Consider the following 23,959-nt stretch of genomic DNA (forward strand, 5'->3'; position numbering starts at 1 on the left):
TAGGGAGCAATATGAGCAAAGGGGTGGGAGAATACAGGTGCAGGCTGGCACAGGTGTGGGTAATGAGTGAGGCACAGAGTGAAGGCAGAGGCCAGGGGGGAGGCCAATGGGCAGCTTAGCCATGGAGGACCTTGAGTCCTAGCATCATTTGCAATGGGGAGCTGTAGTTGTATGAGACTCAGGCAGAGACAAGTTGGTTCTATAGTTGTGATAGGAGGGCCCAAAGCTTTCTTGGAGGAATAAGACTTTATGTGGCCTTCCAGACCCCACATTTCCAGCTTATCTCCACTCTTTCTTCCCTGCTGTCTCCCTTGCTCTCTCTGCCCATCCCACTGGTTTATTTACAATTCCCTGAATGCCACTGGACCTTTGTATATGTCGTGGTTCTTCCTGCCTGGAATAGGTCCCCTATTACTTATAAGGTATTGAATTAATGTCTGTTTCTCTATTTGCACCTCAACTCAGGGACTATGTCCATCTTTGCCCAATTACTCGGCTACCAAGATGGTCAAAAGAAGTGAACAAATGTCTGAGAACTATAGACTCACAGAAATCTACCTGTGTGCCTGTACAAAGATGTCCCTAAAGCTGGCTTGGCAGCCAGAAAAGGTGCTGGGGCCCTGATGCAGAGGATCCTCAATGGCACACTGTGCAGCGTGCTTCAAGGCTGGGCAGGAATACAGAAGCAGGACTGAGTGGGGTGCTCGCATCCTTATATTCATACGATGGGTTTTTTGATTACATAATATCTACAGCCCCTATAGGGCTGGAACTCACATCTCCTGAGATCAAGGGTCCCATGTCCCACATATTCTTCCAACTGAGCCAGTCAGGTGCCTCGGGTTCTGATGGGATTTTAGGAGGGCTGTATTTTAAAGTTTATCTGTTGGGGTCCCTGGGTGGCTCCATTGGTTAAGCATCTGCCTTCTGCTCAGGTCATGATCTCATGGTTTCTGAGTTTGAGCCCCTGTTGGGCTCTCTGCTGTGTGCTCAGAGCCTGCTTCAGATCCTCAGTTCCTCCAACCACTTGTGCTCTCACTCTAGCTCTCTCTTTTTCTCTCAAAAATGAATAAATAAGTAAATAAAGTTTATTTACTTATTTCTCTGTCAGTGCAGGACCTAACATGGGTTTCCAACTCAGGAACCATGAGATCATGACCAGAGCCAAAATCAAGAGTCAGTTGCTTAACCAAAATCAAGCCACCCAGGCGCCCCAGGAGGGCTGTATTTTATATGAGGCTTTGTCTTTATTGAAACATATAGTTGTGAAAGGAAAATGGACCAGGGCTCAAATCTTGGTTTTGTCATTTACAAACTATGTGTGGGGCACCTCCTTTGCCCTCTCCAAACATCAGTTACCTCATCTATAAACTGGGGTCAAAAAAGCACCTCATTCATTGTGCAGATTAAATAAGATAATGTACATAAAATGATTAACACTGAGCCTTGCGTGTGGAAAGTGTTCAGTTCACATTAGCCGTTATCATTATCAACTGATATGGTTATTATCACCATAAGAATTATCTCCCAGGATAGAATGATCAGATTAGTTCATCAAATATTTATATGGCTTTAACAGTGTGCTCAAACCAAGGTAGATATTGTCACCAAAGACACACAAGAAAGTTCCTAGCATTTGCTGAGAGCCCCAAACTGGAAATAGCCCTGATACCCATCAAGCAGAATAGGGATGCCTGGATGGCTCAGTTGGTTAAGCATCTGACTCTTGATTTTGGCTCAGGTCATGATCTCACAATTCATGGGATTGAGCCCCACGTTGGGCTCTGCGCTGATGGCATGGAGCCTGCTTTGGGTTCTCTCTCTCCCTCTACCTCCTTCTCTCCCTGCCCCAAAATAAGCAAATACACATTTTTTAAAAAAGAGTATATAAATTCATTATAGCCACATAGTGGAATACTACACAGTGGTTCAGATTAACTGCTTTGACTTGCAGCCACATGGATGAATCTCATAGCCATAATACTGAGTGGAAGAATCCAAATACGAAAGAGCACACACTGGATGATCCTATTTGTATAAGTACAAATGCAGGTGGAATAGATCTATGGCATCAGAAGTCAGCATAGGGCGGCCTCCACGGAGGAGGGTGGGAATTGTACTCAGGAGGGAGGGGAAGGGCTAGTATTTTGTGTCTGGGCCTTGGCACCCAGGACATGGGCACACCCATGTTATGGAAATACATCAAGTTGTACTTTCTAATTTAGGTGCTTTTCTATATCAATGTTATGTTTCAGTTAAAGGTTTACTAAACAAACCTATTCAGCAGAGAGCTAAGAAAACAAAAGTGGGGTGAGGAAAGAAACAAGTAGTACAATTGTGTGCTTGCCCATAAAAACAGCTGCTTTTCCTATTCCTACCCACACATGACTAAGCCATTCAACTATAGGAATTCCATTCACATCTATCGCACCACTGCATTAATCTGGGCCAGACATCATTGGTACACCACCAGACTAACTGGTTTTCTTGACCTCCCTTCTTTCCTCCAAACCACTCTGTAGAACCCAGAGCCTCTACTATCTTAAAAGGTCCTATTCATCTCTGCGTCCTCAGTCCTTAGCATCTGCCTGGAACATGAAAGGTGATCCAGGATGGATCTAGAATGAAGTCCTCCAGCACAATCGAAGCCAGAGGGCTACAAGGACATGCCATGGGACAAGGGGGAGCATTTGTAGACCTGGGTGGGGAGCACTAATCCACATTTAATGGTCAGATGTATCTCTGGAACCAAGCTGTCCAACCTACTCATACCCTTTCTGTTTTTGTTCATCTGTTTTTTGTTTTGTTTTGTTTCCCCAGTGACCTTCAGTGACTGCAAGGGAAATAACAAGCTACACTATGAGGTGTCAAGCCCATACTTCAAGGTGAACAATGACGGCAGCTTAGTTGCCCTGAAAAACATAACTGCAGTGGGCAAGACTCTGTTTGTCCACGCCCGGACTCCTCATGCAGAAGACATGGCAGAACTCGTGATTGTTGGAGGGAAAGACGTCCAGGGCTCCTTGCAGGTAACATAGCTGTTTGGGACAAAATGGGTCCACAGAGGAACATTGGGTCTGTATGTCTTATGTGGAAGATAGTTCTTTGGTTTATTACTGACCAAGGCATTTTTGTTGTTGCAAATGACAAAAATCCAACTCAAAAAACTATGGAGGGGGTATGTGAGAATTTATTGGCTAATGTGACAGATATTTTGGGGATAACACTGCCTTCAGGCAAGGCTATGTACCCGTGCCCAAATAAGACATCAGCTTTGATCCTTACCCATTTCATGGTTCTATCTTCCTTCTGCTGACTTTGCTGTTAGAGAGTCTCATCCCTCTCTGTCTTCCCTGTGTGTGAAGTCCCCTGAGAGAGCACCTATTCCCAATAATGCCAGCAGATGCTTGAAATCGAATCTCACCGGCTCTCATTAGATCACAAATCCACCCCTGAACCAATCACTGGGTCCATTGGGTAGTGATGCTCTAGTCTGCTAAGTGTGAGTCACACATCTTATCTTCAAGCCAGGTGGAGTCAGCCCCATCTCCCTACGGGCAGAGAGTGAAAGATGGGTAGTTACTCAAAGTAAATTAGCATGCTGTTATGTGAGGATGGGAAATGGTGGTTGAGCAAGCAAGATCGCAGTGCCCCACTGGGCTTGTATAGCAAGGCGACTATTACATATGGCAGTGCCCCTTTGCCATGCCCTGGTGCCCATTCCAGATGCACATCTATGCTGATCCCTACACCTATCTTTACACACTTTAAGAGTGCTGCAAACTGGGGGCACCTGGGTGGTTCAGTCAGTTAAGCATCCGACTCTTGATTTTAGTTCAGGTCGTGATCGCATGATTTGTGGGATGCAGCCCCACATAGGGCTCTGTGGTGATAGCATGGAAGCACGGAGCCTGCTTGGGATTCTCTCTCTCTCTCTCTCTCCCTCTCCCTCTCCCTCTCCCTCTCCCTCTTTGCTCCCCCCCACCATCTCTCAAAATAAATAAATAAACATTAAACAAAAAAAGAGTGCTACAAACTGCCCTTTAAGCTTCCTGAGACTTTTCACTACTACAATGGGCTCACCTTCATCAAGAGCTTAAAGACTCTATGGTTTCTTGATAGAAAGACAAACACACAGCAAAATAATAACAGTAATAATGCTGTGTCCGCAGCTTGGTGTGGACAGAGTTTTCTCCTGCTTGATGGTCTGGTCTTACCCAGTTTTTCAAAGTCTTGATTCTCTCTGCCTTTCCCCATCTGCCACACTCCCCATAACCTTGCTTTATCTGCTAATTCTCCTCAGGGGTGGAGGGTGGGGAGTGGAGTGAACCCTGGTCCTACAGCTGGAGAGCAGAGACAGGGCAACTGGCAATGAGAGTGTTGCCTCCCTGCCACTGCTGTCTGTGTGATCTTGAAAGAATCATAAAACTTCTTTATCTGCTGACTGGAGGGGTGAAAGAGTCTGGGATGGCAAATAAGTGGCATGTGCACTGGCCCATTCTGTCACCATACTCCTGGCAGGTATTGCTCATTATCCCTGGCTTGACCTGACTGTCTTTCCCAATGCAGTGCTTCTGGAAGCTACTATCCATTGATCTTTTAGAGATGTTTCTAGGGATGGAGTATATTTGCCATCCCTGGACCAGACAAACACCGTAATTCCCCTTCATATCTGTGAGTCTGTGAGTTAAGGGTAGATAGCAAGCTAAAAATGAATCCACAGTGTGCCACTGATATTTTCAAAGAAAATAGGATATTGATGAATACATCCAGTGTGGGAACCCACTGGCACCACAAAAGCCAGCTTTTCTCTCACTTAGCCATGGTCATTTTCACAGCATCTCACTAACTCATGATATAAATGACTTGGCAAATATCTAAAGTGGCAAAATTGCTGGGCTCTACAGCACAATGTGCTTCTTAGGAACAAGTAAATGGCACAGGGATTCACAGAAGGGGGTTTGCATGTGGGAAGGGATGTATTTAGATGGATATTGTTCATCATGATTAGTGGCTCATCTCTACATCCAGAAAAGACAGTGTCATACTATTTAGCTTTAAGAAGAGCAGAAAGAATTCTAGCCACTTCTCAGGACAGATTCCACCTTGACAGGCTGGGAAAGTTCAATATGAAGAGACTCAGCCTTGAAGAACTGGCCTCTTGAGTCCCAGAGGGACACTCTCCTGGAGGCCACGCCCCTTCAGAGCCATTTCTCATTTGCCACTGTCTGCGCACATTGTCACCAAAACCTGCCTGTGATTACCTGCTTCTTACAAAGCACAGTGGAGGCTGCCCTGCTGTTTGGTTTGCCAGACTCCAGCAGCACGGGCATGCATCTCCTGCCTTCAGTAATTTTATGAAGTTTGAAAATAGGCTTTGTGAAACTGCTCAGATGCGTCTGTAATAAAAAGTCCAAAACAATTAAAAAAGAAAAAGGATGGGAAAACAAAATGGCTAGCCAAAGCATTCTTCCAAGGAGAACAAAGTCCTTAAGAGAGATTTCTTTGGTATTGTTGAGGCCCTACTATGTGTAGCCAAGCAGCCCCAGCTGTTAGACAGGGGAAGCAATGGGACCTAAGTCAGCTTAGCTCATGGGTGGGCAGGGAAAATGAAAGAGTATGTTGCAAAAGGACTAAACAGGGTAACAGTGCTGAGTGAAATAAGTCAGTCAGAGAAAGACAAATACCATGTTTTCACTCACAGATGGATCTTGAGAAACTTAACAGAAAACCATGGGGGAGGGGAAGGGGAGAAAAAGCTACAAACAGGGAGGGAGGCAAACCATAAGAGACTCTTAAATACGAGAACAAGCTGAGAGTTGATGGGGGTGAGGGAGAGGGGAAAGTGGGCAATGGGCTTTGAGGAGGGCACTTGTTGGGATGAGCCCTGGTGTTGTATGGAAACCAATTTGACAATAAATTATATTAAGGAAGGGAGGAAGGAAGGCAGGAAGGCAGGAAGGCAGGAAGGCAGGCAGGCAGGAAGCAGAGAGGATAGAGGAAGTTGGAAGACAGCCAGCATGTACAGGGCCCTCACTGTGTGCAGCTGCTTCTTTTGTGAACCACAAATGCTGATTCGTTAAATCTTCCCACCACCTATGGGGCATGTGCTCCTGTCCTCATTTTACAGATGAGGGAAACTGAGACACAGAGAGTGTTTGTGTCTTAGGTGTGTGCATCTCAGTGTGCTTTTAGTGTCCATTGTTTTTAACCCTCACAACCTCCCTGTGGGGCTGATGACTTTACCCCTTTCTATGGATGTGAGAAGTTGGCCAAGATCTCCTCGCTTGAAGCTGGCAGAAATGAGATTGAGATCTGGCCTCTCCATCCAAATATCCATTCTCTTTCCTGCCCATTCTTCAACAGATGAGGACATGAGTGAGACCAATACAGTAGCAACAGAAGAAACCAACAAATGGAAGGTGTGGTTTGACAGAAAAATAGCCAGGATTTGGGATTTGGGTGACTCCAATCTCTGGAGGCCAGGAGGATGGAGATGAATTCAGCCAGTCAGAAAAGGGGTGGTTGGGAAAGGAGTTTGCTCAGTCAGCCTTGGGTGTGTTGAGCTAGTGGTTCCTAGGAACATCGTGACAGGGATGTCCAGGAGACAGCAGGGAAGATGGAACCAGATCTCAGGGTAAACATTTTGAGCGAGAATAGTATAGTGGTAGGGCTTCAGCTTTGGTGTTGAACTTAAGTGAGTTCAAATTCTGTACCACCAGCTATAACTGTGTGACCCTGGGCATGCCACCCAACTCCCTAACCCTCAATATCCTTATTTTGAGACAGGGGTAAGAATAGAGCCTGCATCACAGAATCAGTCTGCTGGGCACAGCACAGAGCACTGGGAAACCCATCCCAACAATGTCATCATATTGGAACCTCTAGAGAAAGGATTGGTGCTGGGGGGTAAATGACCTCACTGAGGCCAGGAGACAGAAGGCTGAGATTAAGGACAGGAGGAGAAAGTGAAGCCAAAGAAAGAAAGAGAAGGTGTGCTCAGAGAGGGCACTGGGGGACCCAGGGTGTCCAAAACAGACTCCGTATCCAAGTGGCTAATTCCACAGCATTATGTTTTGGAAGGCAGGACTCTAAGATGAATGTAAGCCCAGTGAGGCCCAGCTCAGCTGCAGTACTTGAGCTCAGATATTTAATAACCCCACACGCCTCTCATATTTTTACCTGCTATCTGTGATCCCGTTTCACCCAGAGAGCATATAGCCTGACCATATGAAATCCAGTTATTAATAGCTTAATCATCAACTCCCAAGCTGTCTATGCAATTTCAGTGGGCTGCCCAGAAGCTCCTACCTGTCTGGGCTCGTACCTGTAAGATCAGCTTAGACCTGAGAGCTCAGAAGAGCAGCTTCGTCCCTCATGTTTTAACAAGGGTGGCTGGATTGTTACGGAAGGGCGGAGGCTAACCATGCCTGTGAGAGCGGTTTCTAGCCTGGGGAAGGTAACGATAAACTCCACTCACAAAAGTATGTCTGGCAGATCGTGGCTTGCCCCACACCACATCTGCTGTCCCTCACTGTCCTTCGCTGCTTGACAGTGGATAATGGGAAGACAGAAGAAGGCTTGGCTTGATTTTCTTATTTTTACCTTGGCTACAAGGGCTTAAAAGGTTATATGGGAAAGCCCTGTGTCATTCCTTAAACATCTTAGGTAGACATGACTTTACCTACTGTGGCAATGGGACTCATCAATCTCATTTTCACAGCTGGCATTTAAAAAAAAAGCCTTTTTTAAAATTTTTTTCTTTGTGACTTAAGAAATTGTAGCTTCAGTGACTATGGATGATAGCAAGGAATACTGACATCAGTTACAGAACTGGATGAAATCAGGGAGCTTATAGAAATTTATTCTGAATTCCAGTTTGAAAACTGAAGAGACTGTGTCTAGTAGCTTCATCTGAACTGTGGGCATTTACACTCTAAGCAGCAATAGAATTTAGGTGCCTGTGACCTGGATGGCTGGGTGCTCATGAAGAAAGCAGATGCAGGAGCTAGAGGGAAAGTTGTGAGGGCCAGTGGGCTACGGGCTTGAATCTACTGTCCTGCTCTCACACTGGGGCTGTGTCTTAAGTGCAGATCTAATCACTTTACTCCTTGCTTAATGGGACCTTGCTTGGTCATCAGCCCACCTGGCCCCTAGGATAATAGTCTGTAGTCTTCGTAGATGTCTGCAAAGGCCCTTCACGGTCTAACCTGTCTGGTCTCTGTATCCTTCCCTCAGCTCTGGTTCCTTTCATCTTTAAGTAGCTTGACCTTCTGGAATGCTTAACTTCCCAGACCTTTCCCTGCCCCCCTCTTCCAAAGGAGTGTCTTCATTGCTGGCAATGGTTTTGCTCCTTCATAATCTTCTTCTTAGTTTGTACATTATGCATTTATTTCCTTGTTCAAGTGTTTAAAGTCTGGTTCCTTGTTAAGACTGTAAGCTCCTTGAAGGCAGGAATGTAGTCTCTTTCCTTCCTATTTCCTTCCTCCTTCCTTCCTTCTTTTCTGATGTGCCCACAGCTCTATCCCCAGCACCCAACACAATCCCTGACATATAGTTGGTGTTCAATAAATATCTTTTGAATAAATGCATGAGTAGAACACATGACCCCTTTCACATGACTCCCTGCTCTGAACTCTGGGCTCCTTGCTCTAATACCAAACCACTGTGGTTTCTTGAATTGGCCAAGCTCTCCCTCCCATTCATGCTGGCTGCTCCTTGGTCTGGATTATGCCTCCCTTACTATGGCCCCAGTTACCCCATGGCCAGCGCCAATTCACATGGCTAGCTCCTTTGATACTACTGAAACTGCCAAGATTTCCCTTCTTTAGGGACACTTCTCTGACTACCCCCTGGATCAGTAATTGTTTTTCCTCCCTGCTCCTTATAGAACCCTGCCTGGATACCACCCCCTCCCCCCTATCAGAGCACTAAGTTTTGACTGTCTGGCTTATTCCTGTGGTTCCCATCTCTGTTCTGAACTCCTAAACTCAGGGATCTGGCTTCCACAATGCCATGGTGTGGTTCCCACTGCTGCACTCCCTACCTCTGCTCCAGTTCGCTCAGCTGTAAGATGGGATGGGTTCCTAACAGCATCCACCTCATAGAGATGTCATGAGGATTAAGTGAACAAATATATACAAAGCATTTAGAACAGCGCCCAGTGCAAAGTAAGGGCCATGAAAATGCCAGCTCTTCTTCATCACTCTGTATCATCAACGTTAGACTGTAATAAATGCTCAGGGATGAGCCTGGCAAATCACAACACAGCCCTCACTCCCTTCCCATTATGACCAAATTCTATTTTGTCTACAACCTGTAGGGAATTTAGGATTCCATGTGAACTTAAACAATCACCATTCTCAATCCTCATGTGTCCACTGAAGCACTGACCAATCTTCCAGCAGAGGGTTCTTCATTTCTGTGGGCCCACTTAATAAACACCAAAAGTCTTGACAGTATTTAAAAGTTAACTATGAATAGGGGAGCTGAGCTGGCTCGGTCAGTAAAGCATACAACTCTTGATCTCAGGATTGCAAGTTCAAGTCCCATGCTGGGTATAGAAATCACATTTAAAAAAACTTTTTTTAAAAAAAGGTATTGATGAACAATTTACACTTCTTTACTATACATCAGTACAAGGTGTTCTCAGTAAAGGGAAATGTCTCTGAATCAAGTTGCTTAATTAAATGCAAAAAAATGATTTCCCCCCTTTTTTGTCATTTAAAAAATCCCTCCCCAAAATAAAATGAATAGAGAAATGGAAAAAGCTAAATTTAAGGCTAGTTAATCTTGATGGATCATCACCATTGTAAACACTTATTTTAAAAGACATAAGTTCAGGGGCGCCTGGGTGGCTTAGTCGGTTAAGTGTCGGACTTTCGCTTAGGTCATGATCTCGTGGTTCGTGGGTTCGAGCCCCGCGTCGGTCTCTGTGCTGACTGCCAGCTCAGAGCCTGGAGCCTATTTCAGAGTCTGTATCTCCCTGTCTCTCTGACCCTCCCCTGCTCACGCTGTCTCTCTCTCTCCTAGAAATAAATAAAAAATATTAAAAAAAAAATAAAATAAAAGTCATAAGTTCAGCTCCTAACCCAGTTTTGAGAGTCAGGATGGAAATAGTTCCAAAAAACTAAAATAAAAGGAGCAGTCAGAGGGAGGGTAACTTGAGAGAAACAGTTGGGTTTTTTTTAAGTTTAAAATAAAAATATAAAATTAAAATTAAAAAATCAACTGCTCAGAAGCTGATATTAATATTGCTGCTAATTCTTGACCCTGGTGGGGATTACAATGCAAACCCACTGCCTGCAAATATCAGGCTTCCATGTGTTAAGTGCCTCTGGGAAACTGTGGTCCGGGGGCTCCCAAGCAGGGGTTGGATACCTGCTGTCACTGCATGTGCATGTGCTCTGTGAGCTATGGGTGATATTAAGGGGGAACTGAAGTGACCCAAAATAGAATTGTTTTTTTATGTTTATTTTTGAGAGAAAGAGAGAGCGTGAGCAGAGGAGGGGCAGAGAGAGAGGGACAGAGGATCTGAAGCAGGCTCTGTGCTGATAGCAGAGAGCCCAAGGTGGGGCTTGAACTCACAAACCATGAAATCATGACCTGAGCTGAAGTCAGACACTTATCTGGCCACCCAGATGCCCCTCAATTTTTTTTTAATATCATGCCCTGGGCTAACAGAGGGTCTCAATCACAAACTGTCTATCTACTCTTCAGTGAAGTACAGAATGAATTGCTTATCACTTCTGTACATTTCTTCCCCATCTTTCCTGATCTCACACGTTCTGGACAAAAATATTTTTGCACATGTGTTACTGAGATAAACTCCAGTTTTTATCAACTCTGAGCCAAACATTTGAATCCTGTTTCTTTGGGCCATTATACTATGTAGCCTTCAAGGCTCTTGTCATGTGGCACAGAGGGGGCTTGTCTTCATTTGTTTAAAGCATCCCTGAGAATGAGAGCCACCAGCTTATGGTAATTGCCTCGTTTCAAGATATTATCACATTGACTGGGAGTGGATTGGAGTCTGCCAAGCTGGTCAGTGACATCGATCTCATGTGCATGAAATATGTTTTACAACCATCACAGTGGAGAACCAATCTGTGCATTTACAGTGGCCATAAAGAAATGGGAAGTTAAAGCCATGGATATGCTCCGATTTAACACATGTGATAACTTCAAAACTATGCAAAGTATCACCGCGTGGCAAAAGGCTCCCCAGTTACTATTAGGAGAATTTGTGTCCATTTACCTGCCTCCCAAATTAGGGAAACTATATAGCTAGAAAATTATGCTATAGATCCAAGAATTGGGTCTAGAATAAGGTATTAGGCTGTTACATTGTGACACATGCCTAAATTGTTCTGTTTATGCTTCTTTGCTCCAGGATACTATTAAAATTCAGATAAAAAGACATCCTTTGATTCATTAATTCAAGTATATAACAGATTGCTTTGTGGATCAGAACTAAGAAAACTGTATACTGAAGATTAATTTTAATTGAAATGCTTGGGGAAAAATAACCTATCCCACAGAAAGTCTACATCACTAAAAGCAGTTTCCTTTTCGTTTGCGAAAACAAGGATTTCATGTTGTGCATCAGTATGTTCGAACAGAAAAATAATGCGAACCACCTATGTAATATTAAGTTTCCTTAGAGTAACACAATCATTTACACACATTCATTGTATACATATAGGGTTACATTTCATAAATATAGATTTTCTCTCTCTGGATGAGTGAATTCATATATATATGTATATATGTATGTGTATATATACACACACGTATATATGTATGTGTGTATATATATATGAATTCAGTCATTCATACATATATATGTGTATATATATGCTTATATAAAACCTTTGTAATTCAGTGTATGCTTTATACTGATAGCACCTCTTATCATAGATTAGCTAGATTTTGAGGTGCTTAATAGCCACAGGTGGCAAATGGCTTCTGATGGAATAGGTCTGTCCTGGAGTTATCCAGAAATGTTAATGTATTTTGAAAGAGGGAGGGAAAGGGGCATTTGCCCACACTGAGGGCATTGCCTTAGACGTTCTCTTGCATACGTCTGTTGCTCTGATCCTCACGGCCAACATGGGCCTGTGGTAATCTGGTTCCTGCCTTGCAGATGTGGAAGGAGCCCAGGTGCAAAGAGGTTGAGTAATTTAGCTAATGTTATCATTTGCACCAAGTGGCAGACCTGGGAGCTGGGCCTGGCTGGGCCTTTTGATTTTCTGCAGTCGCTGCTATTTTGGTAATACTGACATTTACAATGAAATGGTGCTTTTCTATTCTCCTATAAAGACTATGAAATGACACAGAAAAATTAAAAAACAGCTAGAAAATTTTTAAAAGGTGAATGCAGAGCTGAGCCAAACCCCTGAAGAAATTTTAGGTAGGTGGACAAGTCCTGCATTGTCATGACACTCTTTTAAAAACTTTCCTCATGAATAGAATCTCTGGAGAAAGAAGTTTATGGAAACAGCACAAGGTTTCCCAAATGTAAATGTCTCATCAGCCACAAGTTCCTGTTATTTCAGATGTTATGTTGCTCATCTTTGTAGTCCTGGAGTCGAGGGAAGTTGCCTTCAGTTTATATTTTTTAATTATTTAAACTTTTATTTTTGTATGCATTCTATAGATTTGGTTCTCAGAACAGTGGCTTGAAGCAGGTGGTGTTGCTCGTGTTTTATGAGTCAGGAACTGGAGATGCCCAGAAGCAGGAGGGGAGGGCTCAGGGAAAAGAGTTGGCCTAGTGCCATCCTCAGGATTCAAATCTACAGTGATTCCCTGGGTCCAGTGTTTTCTCCACAGCCTGTTTTGCAACAACTGCTCGGGCCTTTTCAAGTAAAAGCAATATAGCTTCATCAGAGATAAATCTTCACCAGGTATCTTGGAATGGAATAAGATAATATGATAGAATGCACATTTTTCTAGGCTCTGTGATATGCTTCTAACCTCCAATCTTTTATTATTACCATACATCAAATATGAATGCATTCTACGTGTAAATGTTGGGGCGATTGCCTCTTTTTAACCCCCCCTTTACGTAGAGGGTGGAGATACTTGGTCACCAAGGCGTCGTCAGTTAGCGTGGCTGCTCTTATCAAGGAGGAAGTGACACAAGAAAATCCAAAGTGCTTAGAAAATTTTTTAAAAATGAAAAACAGAATGAGGATCCTGAAGAAATTTTAGGTAGATGGACAAGCCATGTGTTATCATAATACTTTTTTTGTAAACTTTCTTCAGAAATAGAACTTTTGGAAACAGAACCTAATGGAAACAGCACAAAATTCCCAAGTGTAAATGCCTCCTAGGCCACTCTCTGAGTCTGGTTCTCATTTCTGATTGAAACAAACAAAAAACTCCAGTGACAAGGGATCATAGCCTTTGGTACAGACCATAGCTTGTCTCCATTTAGTTCTCTGGTTGCAATACTAAAAAATTAGGTAGCAAAGGAACAGGGAGAGGATGAACTATTCATCAGTCCTTCTCCACACAGACATGGGTCAGTCAGATGACAGGGTCTTCATCCACACATTTAAGGCAGAAGCCTAAGCATTTGGGAAAAAAAGATAACAAAGAAGATTCTTATGGCCTCACCAAACCTCTTCTCATCCACCCACAATGAATAGACACCTCTAGGCTGTTGGACTCTGTGGCCAGGCTTGGTTTGGGATAAATGCCTGGATGGCAGCTCCTTTTGGGCCAGGCCGTTGATGCTATTTGACCCTCAACTCAGCTGTTTGTTCAAGCAAAGCCAACACTGGTCTCAAAGGGTCACATAGACAAGCAGGCAGCATTCTCCACCTGTGCCCATAGTTTAATCTCATTGGTTTGTCTTTCTTCTGGCTCCTATTAACAGAAATAGAAACCCCAGGTCTACACCCACTAGGGGTGCTCCATTAAAATAATAATGATGACAGCAACAATAACAACAGTACCTATGTCCTACTAAGGTCCATAGCAGGCCTGATATTTTTATTTGCCGAATCTATCTTTCTTAATAAGGCAAGAGGTAGCAACAGTCATAAAGCAAATAATATGTGTATGTAACCATCAAAGTATATTTTTTCTTTTTTTACAAAAAAAAATGAATTTTTGTTGACACCTGCTCTTCTTCCTCTATCATGCTAAAAAGATCGATTGTAAAAAAAAAAAAAAAAAGTACTTTAAGTAATACCCCATACACAATCTCAGAATTTGGCTTATCAGTGCATTCACACACAGGGAGAGAAAACTCAAATTCTGACAAAGATGGCATCTTAATGTTCTTGGCAAGTCTGAGTCTTCAGAATGGTGAACACAGCCAGTGGGAGAGTTTTAAGACGAGAAAAAGCTTCCTGAGGGGATGGAATAATACAGATATTCCAAGGCCAATGGGGCTGAAAAAATTTGAGACCATCCTTTAAGCAAGTTCAAAAATATCCTCTATGAATGAGAGATAGCCTTCAGTTGGATTGAGCTTATTGCTCTGACCACATTGACCCCAGTGATTTCCCTCCAGCCTTCATAGAATTCAGAAGGGGCAATGGTGGGATTTTCCCTTCTGCTCTATGTCTCTTCCACAAGTAAGAGAAAATTGGACCTGAAATCCAAGAGGGAACTTTTCTTTCCCCTTATGTCTACCTAGTTTCTCCTGCCCCCCAGCTCTTTGTAGAAATCTGATAGTTCCTTCAATTTCCCACTTTTATGCAGCAAATCCTTTCAACAAAAGGTATGCATTGTCAACAAGTTCCTCAATATGTCAGGAAAATTGGGCTTCTGTTGACAGCAACTTTTTACAACTCTTTTCCTTTGAAATTACAAAGCTATAAGCAATGGTAGTTTTCCAAGAGACTCAAGGAATGGTCTAAATAACCTAACCAGACTTTTTTCTGAAGACTACAATTCTGCCCCCTGCCTGTGATTTGCACCAGATGCCTGTGTGTGCCACTATTTTGTGTCAAGCCTGTACTGTGGGATTTAAGACAGCACATCAGGATGCATTGTTTTCTTCTCTCACTGTCCATCCTCACAAACCCCAGTTAACACAGACAATTGAGGCTTGACTGCTTTTTTATTCCAAGTTTCTTTTTCAATTTGGATCTTGGTAGCAAAGCCTAAGCCCTAAAAGCATGACCCTCAGTCTTTTTGCCTTGTTTTCTTATGATTTCCTCCCTCACTCGGGCATTGGATAGTATTTTCCCTAAAGAAGTAAAAAAGAAAATTAATAAAGAAGACCCAGAAACTGAATGAAAGAAAAATAAATGAAAATGATAATAATAATAATAATTCTCCCTATGTGTTTCTTCAAATTCTATATAAGTCTTACGATTTTGGTGTTGGTTTATTAGGTAAAATAAAATTATATGCTCCATAAGGACAGGAGCTGTAATGGGCTTGCTCATTGCTACGAATCTAGCCCTTACCATAATACCTGGCATTGAGCTCACTCTTACTAAATGAGGAAACAAATGCCAGAAACAGAATGGTTACTGATGTTAATAACGCTGATCAGGGCCAACATTATTCAGCTCTAACTCGGCGCCAGGCACCACTCTCAGCACATTTCTTCTGTTGAGTCATTTAATCTTTACCAAAACTCTAAGAAATAGACACTGTTATCTTCATTTTACAGATGAAGAAAGTAAGACTTGGAAAAGATTGCCCTTTCTAGTCCTACAACTAGAATATTTCAGAGCCATGCTTTGTGCGCAGACTACTCAAAAACAGTTAGCAAAACATTTTATACTTTTCTTGGTCAAGATAGAGAAATATGAGCTGAATATTATTACCAAATATTAGTAAAGTAAATTGAGATTGGTTGAATAGCTGCATCCAAAAGTTCAAAAATAATCGATGTCAGACAAGAGAAAGGCTTCTATGCATGCAGTCAATGGCTCCAGCTGATAGGGTTCATCACCAATGATGGAAATGAAAACTTCAGACCTATTTTTTAGTGTGTAACTCTCACAGATCTGGGATCCTAACTGGATGATAGACTGACGGTTCAAAATGAACTCAAGTACCTGTAAGATGGGCTGAAATTAGTAAGCCAATATCCATAGGTACAGATGTGAAGCCTCCTTTATAGTCAAGCAAATTTCTGGAAGACAGGATAGGGGTGATGTGGAAAGGACTTGGTTGATGAGGCATTCACTCTTATGGAGCCTCAGCAACTCCCTCTCTGCAGGTTTCTGCTTTTATTGCTACTCTGCAATTAGTCACCTTTAATTGATTGCTCATCACCTTGAGCACCACTCCAAGACTTCCCCATTTGTCTTAAGCAATAAGCCCTACCCCATTGCCTACAGTATCTACAGTTGGCCTTACATTTCCCTGTGCTTTATATAAAGTTCCTACTTTATATAAAGTTTCTACACTTCACCTTGGGCTTTCCCAATTCTCTCTTCCATCTCTGCCCACCTCCAGGCTTCCCCGTCCCTCACAAAGGAACACCTATTCTCCCTCTTTGTGACACATCCTTTCACTTGTTCTTGAATCCACTCTTTTGTGCTTCTCTTTTCACCATGTGCTCTGCTTTCTCTGTTATCCCTTCAGGTGTTTCATCTTCTCTGAATACTCCTCATCTTCAGACATGCTCGGATCTCCCCAGCTTCAACAGATTTCCCCCGAGCTATTGCACCTTTCCTTGCACCAGTCTTCTTGAACACATAATCTTCACTCAACACCTCTACTTTGACCCAGGCCCACAATTCAGTGCTCCAAAATGGGGCTCCTACCCTTAACATTTTGGGGCAAGTGTTCTCTTTGGAAGATCATAGAAACTGAGCAGAGGATTTCCTTAAACTTTTTCTTGGTCCTGAGCATGCTTGGATCACTGAAGCATTTGTCAACTTGATTTTTGATTTAAAAAATTCTTATTTTATTGAGGTGAAATTCACTTAATATAGGATTAACCATTTCAAGTGAACACATTTAATGCATTCATGATGTGCAACTACCAACTCCATCTAGTTCTAAAATATTTTCTCACTCCCTCCTCAAATAAAATCTCTTACTCATTAAATATTTGATCCCCACAACTACCTCCCATCCCCATTCCCTGGCAACCACTAATCTGCATTTTGTTTCTGAAAATTTACCTGTTCTGGATACTTCACATAAATGGAACCATACAATATGATGACTGGCTTCTTCCACTTAGAATAATGTCTTCAAGTTTCATCCACATTGTACCTACATCAGTACTTTTTTCTTATGGCTGAGTAATGTTACTTTGCATGGACCATCCATAATTTGTTTATCCATTCATCCACTGATGACCATTTGGACTGTTTCATCCTTTTGACTGTTGTGAATAGTGCTCTTCTGCAAGTGCATATACAAGTGTTTGTTTAAGTACTGGTTTTCAATCCTTTTATATTTATACCTAGGAGTGGTTGCTGGGCCATATGGTAATTCTATGTTTAACTTTTTTGAGGAACCACCAAACTGTTTTTCACAGCAGTGGGACCATTTTACATTCCTACCACAGCATTTGATAATTTTGAAATGCTCTCTCCTTTGCCTTCAAAAACACTAGACTACCAAGTTCACCCCCTTCTTCTGTATATGTATATGTATATGTATATGTATATGTATATGTATATGTATATGTATATGTATATGTATATTTTTCCACCTCTGTCTTCTCTTCTTACTCTTCCTGCCATTGGAGGTATCCATTAGTATTCTCACTTCTCCTCTGCTGTTTTCTATCATTCTCGACAATTTCCATCCAGCTTAGTGGCTTTAAATATCCTCCATTTAGGGTGTCTACAAATTCATGGTTCCATTTCTGACCTTGAGTTTTTCATTCCTACCTGCCCACAGGGCATTTTTCTTGCCTCTCAAGGTGTGTGTGTGTGTGTGTGTGTGTCAATGCAAACACACGTGCACACACTCTCATAAACCTCTAAACCTTAGCTTCCTGAATTCTCTATTTCTTGCAATGCCATCCTTGTCTTCCCAGGCACTCAAGCTCACATCCTTAGATTTACCTTTGATGCAAAGCAGTCATCACCTGAGAGACCAGTAGCACTTGTCATTCTTTCCCCCGTCCAGGTGGTTTTTGCCTGTACGCTCTTCTGCATTGCAATAGCCACAACCAGTTTAGGCATCATATCCTTTTGTTTTAATGTTTAGTTTTATTTTTAAGAGAGAGAGAATGAGAGAGAGAGCAAGCACACATGACCAGGGGAGGGGCAGAGAGAGAAAGATAAAGAGAATTCCATGCAGGCTCCATGCTGTCAGTGCAGAGCCCAATGAGGCTCTCATGAAGCATGAGTTCATGACCTGAGTCCAAATCAAGATTCAGCTGCTTAACAGACTGAGCCACCCAGGAACCCCAGGCATCATAACCTTTTATCTGGTCTATGACAGGGCATAGTAGATGGCATCTCTATTAAGTCTCTTCCTTTGTGATGCAAACCACATGCCTATTACTGCTGAACTGTCTTCCTCCAGAACAGCTGGGAACATACCATGCCCTGTTCAAAGGCTACTGAGGACTTCTCATGCCTACTGGGCAACATTCAAATTGACCCCAAACTGGCTTTGTCATGTTTACTCATCACTGTTCGCCACCACTCCTGTGAGCCTCTCAAAGCAAGCTACTTATCCTCCATGCTCACTTAAAATCATAGGGTCTCTTCCACATCTATCTTTCAGGAGGTATAAATGGTTGCTATCAGTTTATAGTAATGAGAACTCGATTAGGATTTGTGATATCAGGGGAACCACTGACTTATTATTTAATAATGTTTATTTTAGCCAAACAAATCAAATGCTAAATGTCAATAGGTAAACTAATTGCTATGGATTTCTTTACACACACACACACACACACACACACACACACACTTGTAATTAATCCTATGCAAATAATACTGTAAAAACATGATATGCTTACAATTCTTACAGATTATATAATCGACAACGATTGCACATGAGGAGCTTTATAATCTGAATGTAATTCAAATGCTCAGGAATCTTTACAGATGTGCTAGGACTGCCACTTAAAGTGAGATCTCTCAGGAGACCCCTGCTTATTGTCCACCGTAGCCAGAGCTGAGCCTTATTCTAATTGCCACCAACATAACTCTAGGTAGGCCTTACAGTACCTAGCACAGCATTTATTATCTCATGAAGAATGACGTATTCAGGTTCCTGAGGGAGACTACAACCCCGAATTGGATTGTTTCCCCTGAGGGAAACAGCTCTGAGAACTCTTTCTTTCTTTGATTTATTTACACTGTGACTTCTTTGGTCAACCATTTAGGGTGTGCGTGTGTGTGTGTGTGTGTGCGCGCGCGTGTGCATGTGTGTGTGTGTGTGTGTGTGTTTTGTTTTTTGGTTAACTTTGTCCTTGTGATGCTAATACTCTCCTGTCATGTGGAAATGAGAGTAATTCAGATATTGTAAGAGAAGGAAAATGGTTAGATAAATTAGAAGCATGAATAATTTATGGAGAAATAATTCAAGCAGCTAACTATATTGTACATTCTCTGTTTACTTCATGAATGATCCATATACCAGATCCATACAAGTTAATGTTTATTTCTAGAAACCTTTACCAAAATGAGCAAGAAGTAGTAAATGCCTCATTATCCTTTCAGAATGCCTAATGATACATTATTTTCTGTTATAAAACCTCAAGGTTTCTGAATGCATTGTTATAAATTCAAACTGTCAACATTTCTTAGGCAAGAAACAGCACAGCATCCTATAGAAATAAGATGTAAGATTAACAATTCAGGTTCATATATTTTCATCTCTTCCTGAATTCTGTCACACAATCCATATATTTTATAGAAAATATGCTATGAAAACCAATAAAACATTTCAGAATGTTAAGAAAAACAAGGATGGAACTTTCAGAAATAAAACTTTAAATAAAAAAATGGAAGAGACATATCATCAGCAATTATTAATAAAACAGACATTTTTATAAAAGAGTATTTGGGGGAAGTAAATAGGTCGTATATGTTGGGCCAGAGTCTAAAAATATCCTGATTTTTCTTTCCACATAAGAAACTAGGTGGGAAATGCCAGGAGTGAAACATTTAAGTCCCAAGACACTGAAGTCAAATTTTCTGGGCTTAACTCCCAGCTCTGGAATTTCCAGCTCTGCCTTGTGACTTGTGACAAATTCTTTTTTACTTTTATAGGGTTTAACTTTTTCTGTCTGTAAAACGAGAATAAAAATAATACTTACCTCCTAGGGTTAATATGAGAATTGAATGAGATCCGACATGGAAAGTTCTTAAAGCAGTGCCTGGAGCACAGTGGGCACGAAATACTAATATCTGGTAGAGAGGGGATGGCCAGAGATTATGTGTTAACACGGTACATGTAGCAGCAACGCCCAGGAGAGGGAGTTCTGGCTTTCCCTGTAACTTACTACAACTGCTGAGTGGGTGTCATCAGTTTAATATGGGACTCACTAGGTGCCACAAGGTCCCAGTGTTCCTTTCTCCAACTTTTTGACCATCCGTGTGTCCTCATTTTTAGACAGGCTCTCTCTTTTTCATCTGAAGACAGACTTATATCAGGGTAGTGCAAACAGGATCTGTTCAGATGAGGACCCAGGAATGTAAGTTGATAAATACTCCAATTAAAAGCAAATATTATTGGACTACATTTTAAAACAATAGCTATATATTGCTTAATTTAGATATAGCTTAATGTAAGGATACAGAAAGATGGAAAGTAAAAGAATTCAAATAAATATTAACCAAAAGAAATTTGGAGTGGCTATGCTATTATCAGGGGAAATAGATGTTAAAGAAAGATTATTATAGATAAAAAGGAGTATTTCACAATTATAAAACCGTTCAGTTGGAAGATATAACAATCCTAAATTTGGATGCATCCAATAACAAATATAAAACAAGACATATATAAGGCAGAACTAATGGTAGAAATAGAAGAACTCATAATCATAACTAGAAGTTTTAACCACCTCTTAGGAGCTGATATACAGAGTAGATATAAATAAGGATAATGAAAATTTCAATTCCATGAGTAGAACACTGTACCTAAAAACTTCAGAATATACATTTTTTTCAGGTACACATGAAATAATTACATGTATATCATATGCTGATTATAAAGTATCTCTCAACAAATATCAAAACATAGAAATGATACAGAATATGTGTTGTGACCATTGCTGATTTAAACCAGAAATCAATAACAAAAAGAAAACCAAAGGATCCCCACATGTTTGGAAACTAAGTAATATATTTTGACATAGTCCATGGGCAAAATAAGACATAATAGTAGAAAGTAGAAAGTACTTGGAATATAATATAATGAAAATAAAACATAAAACTTGTGGGACACAGATAAATTAGAGGAAAGATGTATAGCTTTGAATGCATAATTAGGAAAGCTGAAAATAAATTATCTAAATCAAAGAAGAATGGGAAGTTCAACTCTGAGAAAATAGGGGGAAGGAAATAATAAAGATAAAAATATAAGTCAGTAATATAGAAAGTAGATGGAGATAAATAGGAAAACATGCAATAAATCCCCAAGTTGATTCTTTGAAACATTCATAGAAAAGCCCCCACTAAGGATAACCAAGAAAGAGAAATAGACAAAATTACCAATTAAAGGGATGAAAAAGGAGATGTCTCACCAAGGATTATTCTTTTATTTTATTTTTATTGATTTATTTTTAATTTGAGAGAGAGAGAGCATGTGAGTGGGGAAGAGGGACAGAGGGAGGGGGAGAGAGAGAGAGAGAGAGAGAGAGAGAGAGAGAGAGAGAAAGAATCCCAAGCAGTCTCCACACTCCACATGGAGCCCAACACTGGGCTGGATGCCAGGAAACTGAGCTGAAATCAAGAGTCGGACACTCAACAGACTGAGCCAGGGAGGCGCCCCTGGGATTCTTCAAATACAAAAAAGACAAAAAACAAGGGTCATTGTTAACACATTTGTAAAAATCAATTTTAAAATTAAACAGAAGCTGTCAGCACAGAGCCTGACACGGGGGGAGGGCACTTGTGGGGATGAGCACTGGGTGTTATACGGAAACCAACCTGACAATCAACTATTTGTAAAAAAGTAAAATAAAATAAAATAAAAATAAAGAAAAAAAGAAAAAAGAATCTCTGAAAAAGAATTAAACAGAAGCAACAAATTCTCTCAAAAAAATAAATAAATAAATAAATAAACTAAACTTACCAAACATACACAAGAAGAAATCAAAAACCTCGGTAGTTCTGTGTCTGTTAAATTACATCTCGATGGGTTACAAGAGCCCCAGGCCAAATGACTTACTTTATCGTAAATTCTACCAGACACTTAAGGAAGAAACTAAACCAATCTTATAAAAACCATCCAGAAACTAGAAAAAGTGAAACTCTTTTCAGTAAGTGCAGTGTAACCTTCACCACAATAGCTGATACAGAATTTAAAAGAAAGGAAAATTATAAGCCAATTTATCTTACATATGTAAATGAGATGATGAATACATTGGATTTCACTAAAAGCAGAAAATTGTGCTCATCCAAATACACTATTGAGGAAACGGAAAGGTAGGCTACAGAGTAGGAAAAATATTTGTAATATATCTCTCTCTCATAGGGCATTTACCAGGTAACATCAACAAGGCTTACAAAGCACTAACAAAAGGGCAGATGACCCAATTATAAATGGGCAATGAATTTTAACAGACTTTTACAAAATAAGAGTCAAATGACCACTAAACATATAAAAAAAAGGGCTTTTAAAGTCATTAGTCATCAGGGAAATTCAAAGTTAAAACCACAGAGATCATACAGAAAGACTGTTACAGACACACACCAGAATGGCTTAGAAATATAGCAACTAACAATACCAAGTGTTGGGAAGGATGTGCAGCAACTGAAACCCTCACAAACCACAAGTTGAATATCCCATGACCTAGAAATTTCGTTTCTGTAGCTACACCTGGCAGCTCTGTATACATCCATACACCAAAAGACATTTTCAAGATGATCAGAACCCTGTGCATAAAAACCCAAACCGGAAACACTCCAAAAACCCATCAAGAGACAAATGGGTACATTTTAATGTGTACATGAGTATTATGTGGCAGTGAAAATAAAAAACCAACTATTATGTTCAGGAACCTCACAGACATAACACTGCATGACCAGGAAGGAGCCAGATAGGACAGACTATCCCATGTAGAAGAAGTTCAGCAGTGGGCGGAACTATCCTATGATGGTAGAAATCAGAACAGGGTTACCTTTGTAAGGGTGATGACTAAAAGGGGGCATCGGGACATTTCTGGGGCAATGTCTTAATATCCATGGTGATTATATAGGTTTATTGCAACAAAAAGAATTCATCAAACTGTACACTTATGTGTTTGCAGTCTCATACATGAATGGTAAATATTATGCTACAATTAAAAAGTCGAAAGTAAATACAATAAAAGTGGCATTTGGATGCGTCTACCTTTTGGTGAATTAGCAAATATTTCTTACTGTCGCTGTTCAGTGTAAGGTCAGTCCACTGACCACTGAAGCTGTAACCTGAACTCCTCAGTCTGACACAGGAACCCCTTTAAAACCAGGTGTTAGTGTCCATTCTAGACTCTTCCTTCTGACTTACTTCATCTTCCATCTTTCTGAGAATTGGCAATGCTCACTGTAAACATCAGGAGAGAAAATAGCCTCCTGCTCCGGAAGTGGTAGAGAACAGGAGTTGAGGCCAGAGTGTGAGTCAAGCATGCCTGTATTTTTGGTACCATTAAGAAAGACACATGTTGGTGTTAATCCTTGCTTAATACCAATCGTAAGATACAGCCCTAACTTTTAGAGACATTAAAATGGGCTGGGGTGTCTGGGTGACTCAGTTGGTTAAGCATCCGACTCTTGGTTTTGGCTCAGGTTGTGATCTCATGGATCATGAGCATGAGCCCCATGTCAGGCACTGTGCTGACAGTGTGGAACCTGCC

At 41.2% G+C, this 23,959-nt stretch overlaps 1 protein-coding gene across 1 annotated transcript in view; it reads left to right on the forward strand.

Moving 5' to 3' along the window:
* The window catches only part of CDH13 (cadherin 13), a 1,034,982-nt gene that overhangs the window by 380,033 nt on the left and 630,990 nt on the right, over window positions 1-23,959 (forward strand). The window contains exon 3 of the mRNA XM_039227348.1: window positions 2,821-3,029. Within this exon, the coding sequence (XP_039083279.1) occupies window positions 2,821-3,029 (209 nt within the window). The remainder of the gene's footprint in view (window positions 1-2,820; window positions 3,030-23,959) is intronic.

This window comes from Hyaena hyaena, unplaced genomic scaffold, assembly GCF_003009895.1.
Source record: "Hyaena hyaena isolate Hyena2069 unplaced genomic scaffold, ASM300989v1 scaffold_1, whole genome shotgun sequence".
NCBI lineage: Eukaryota > Metazoa > Chordata > Mammalia > Carnivora > Hyaenidae > Hyaena > Hyaena hyaena.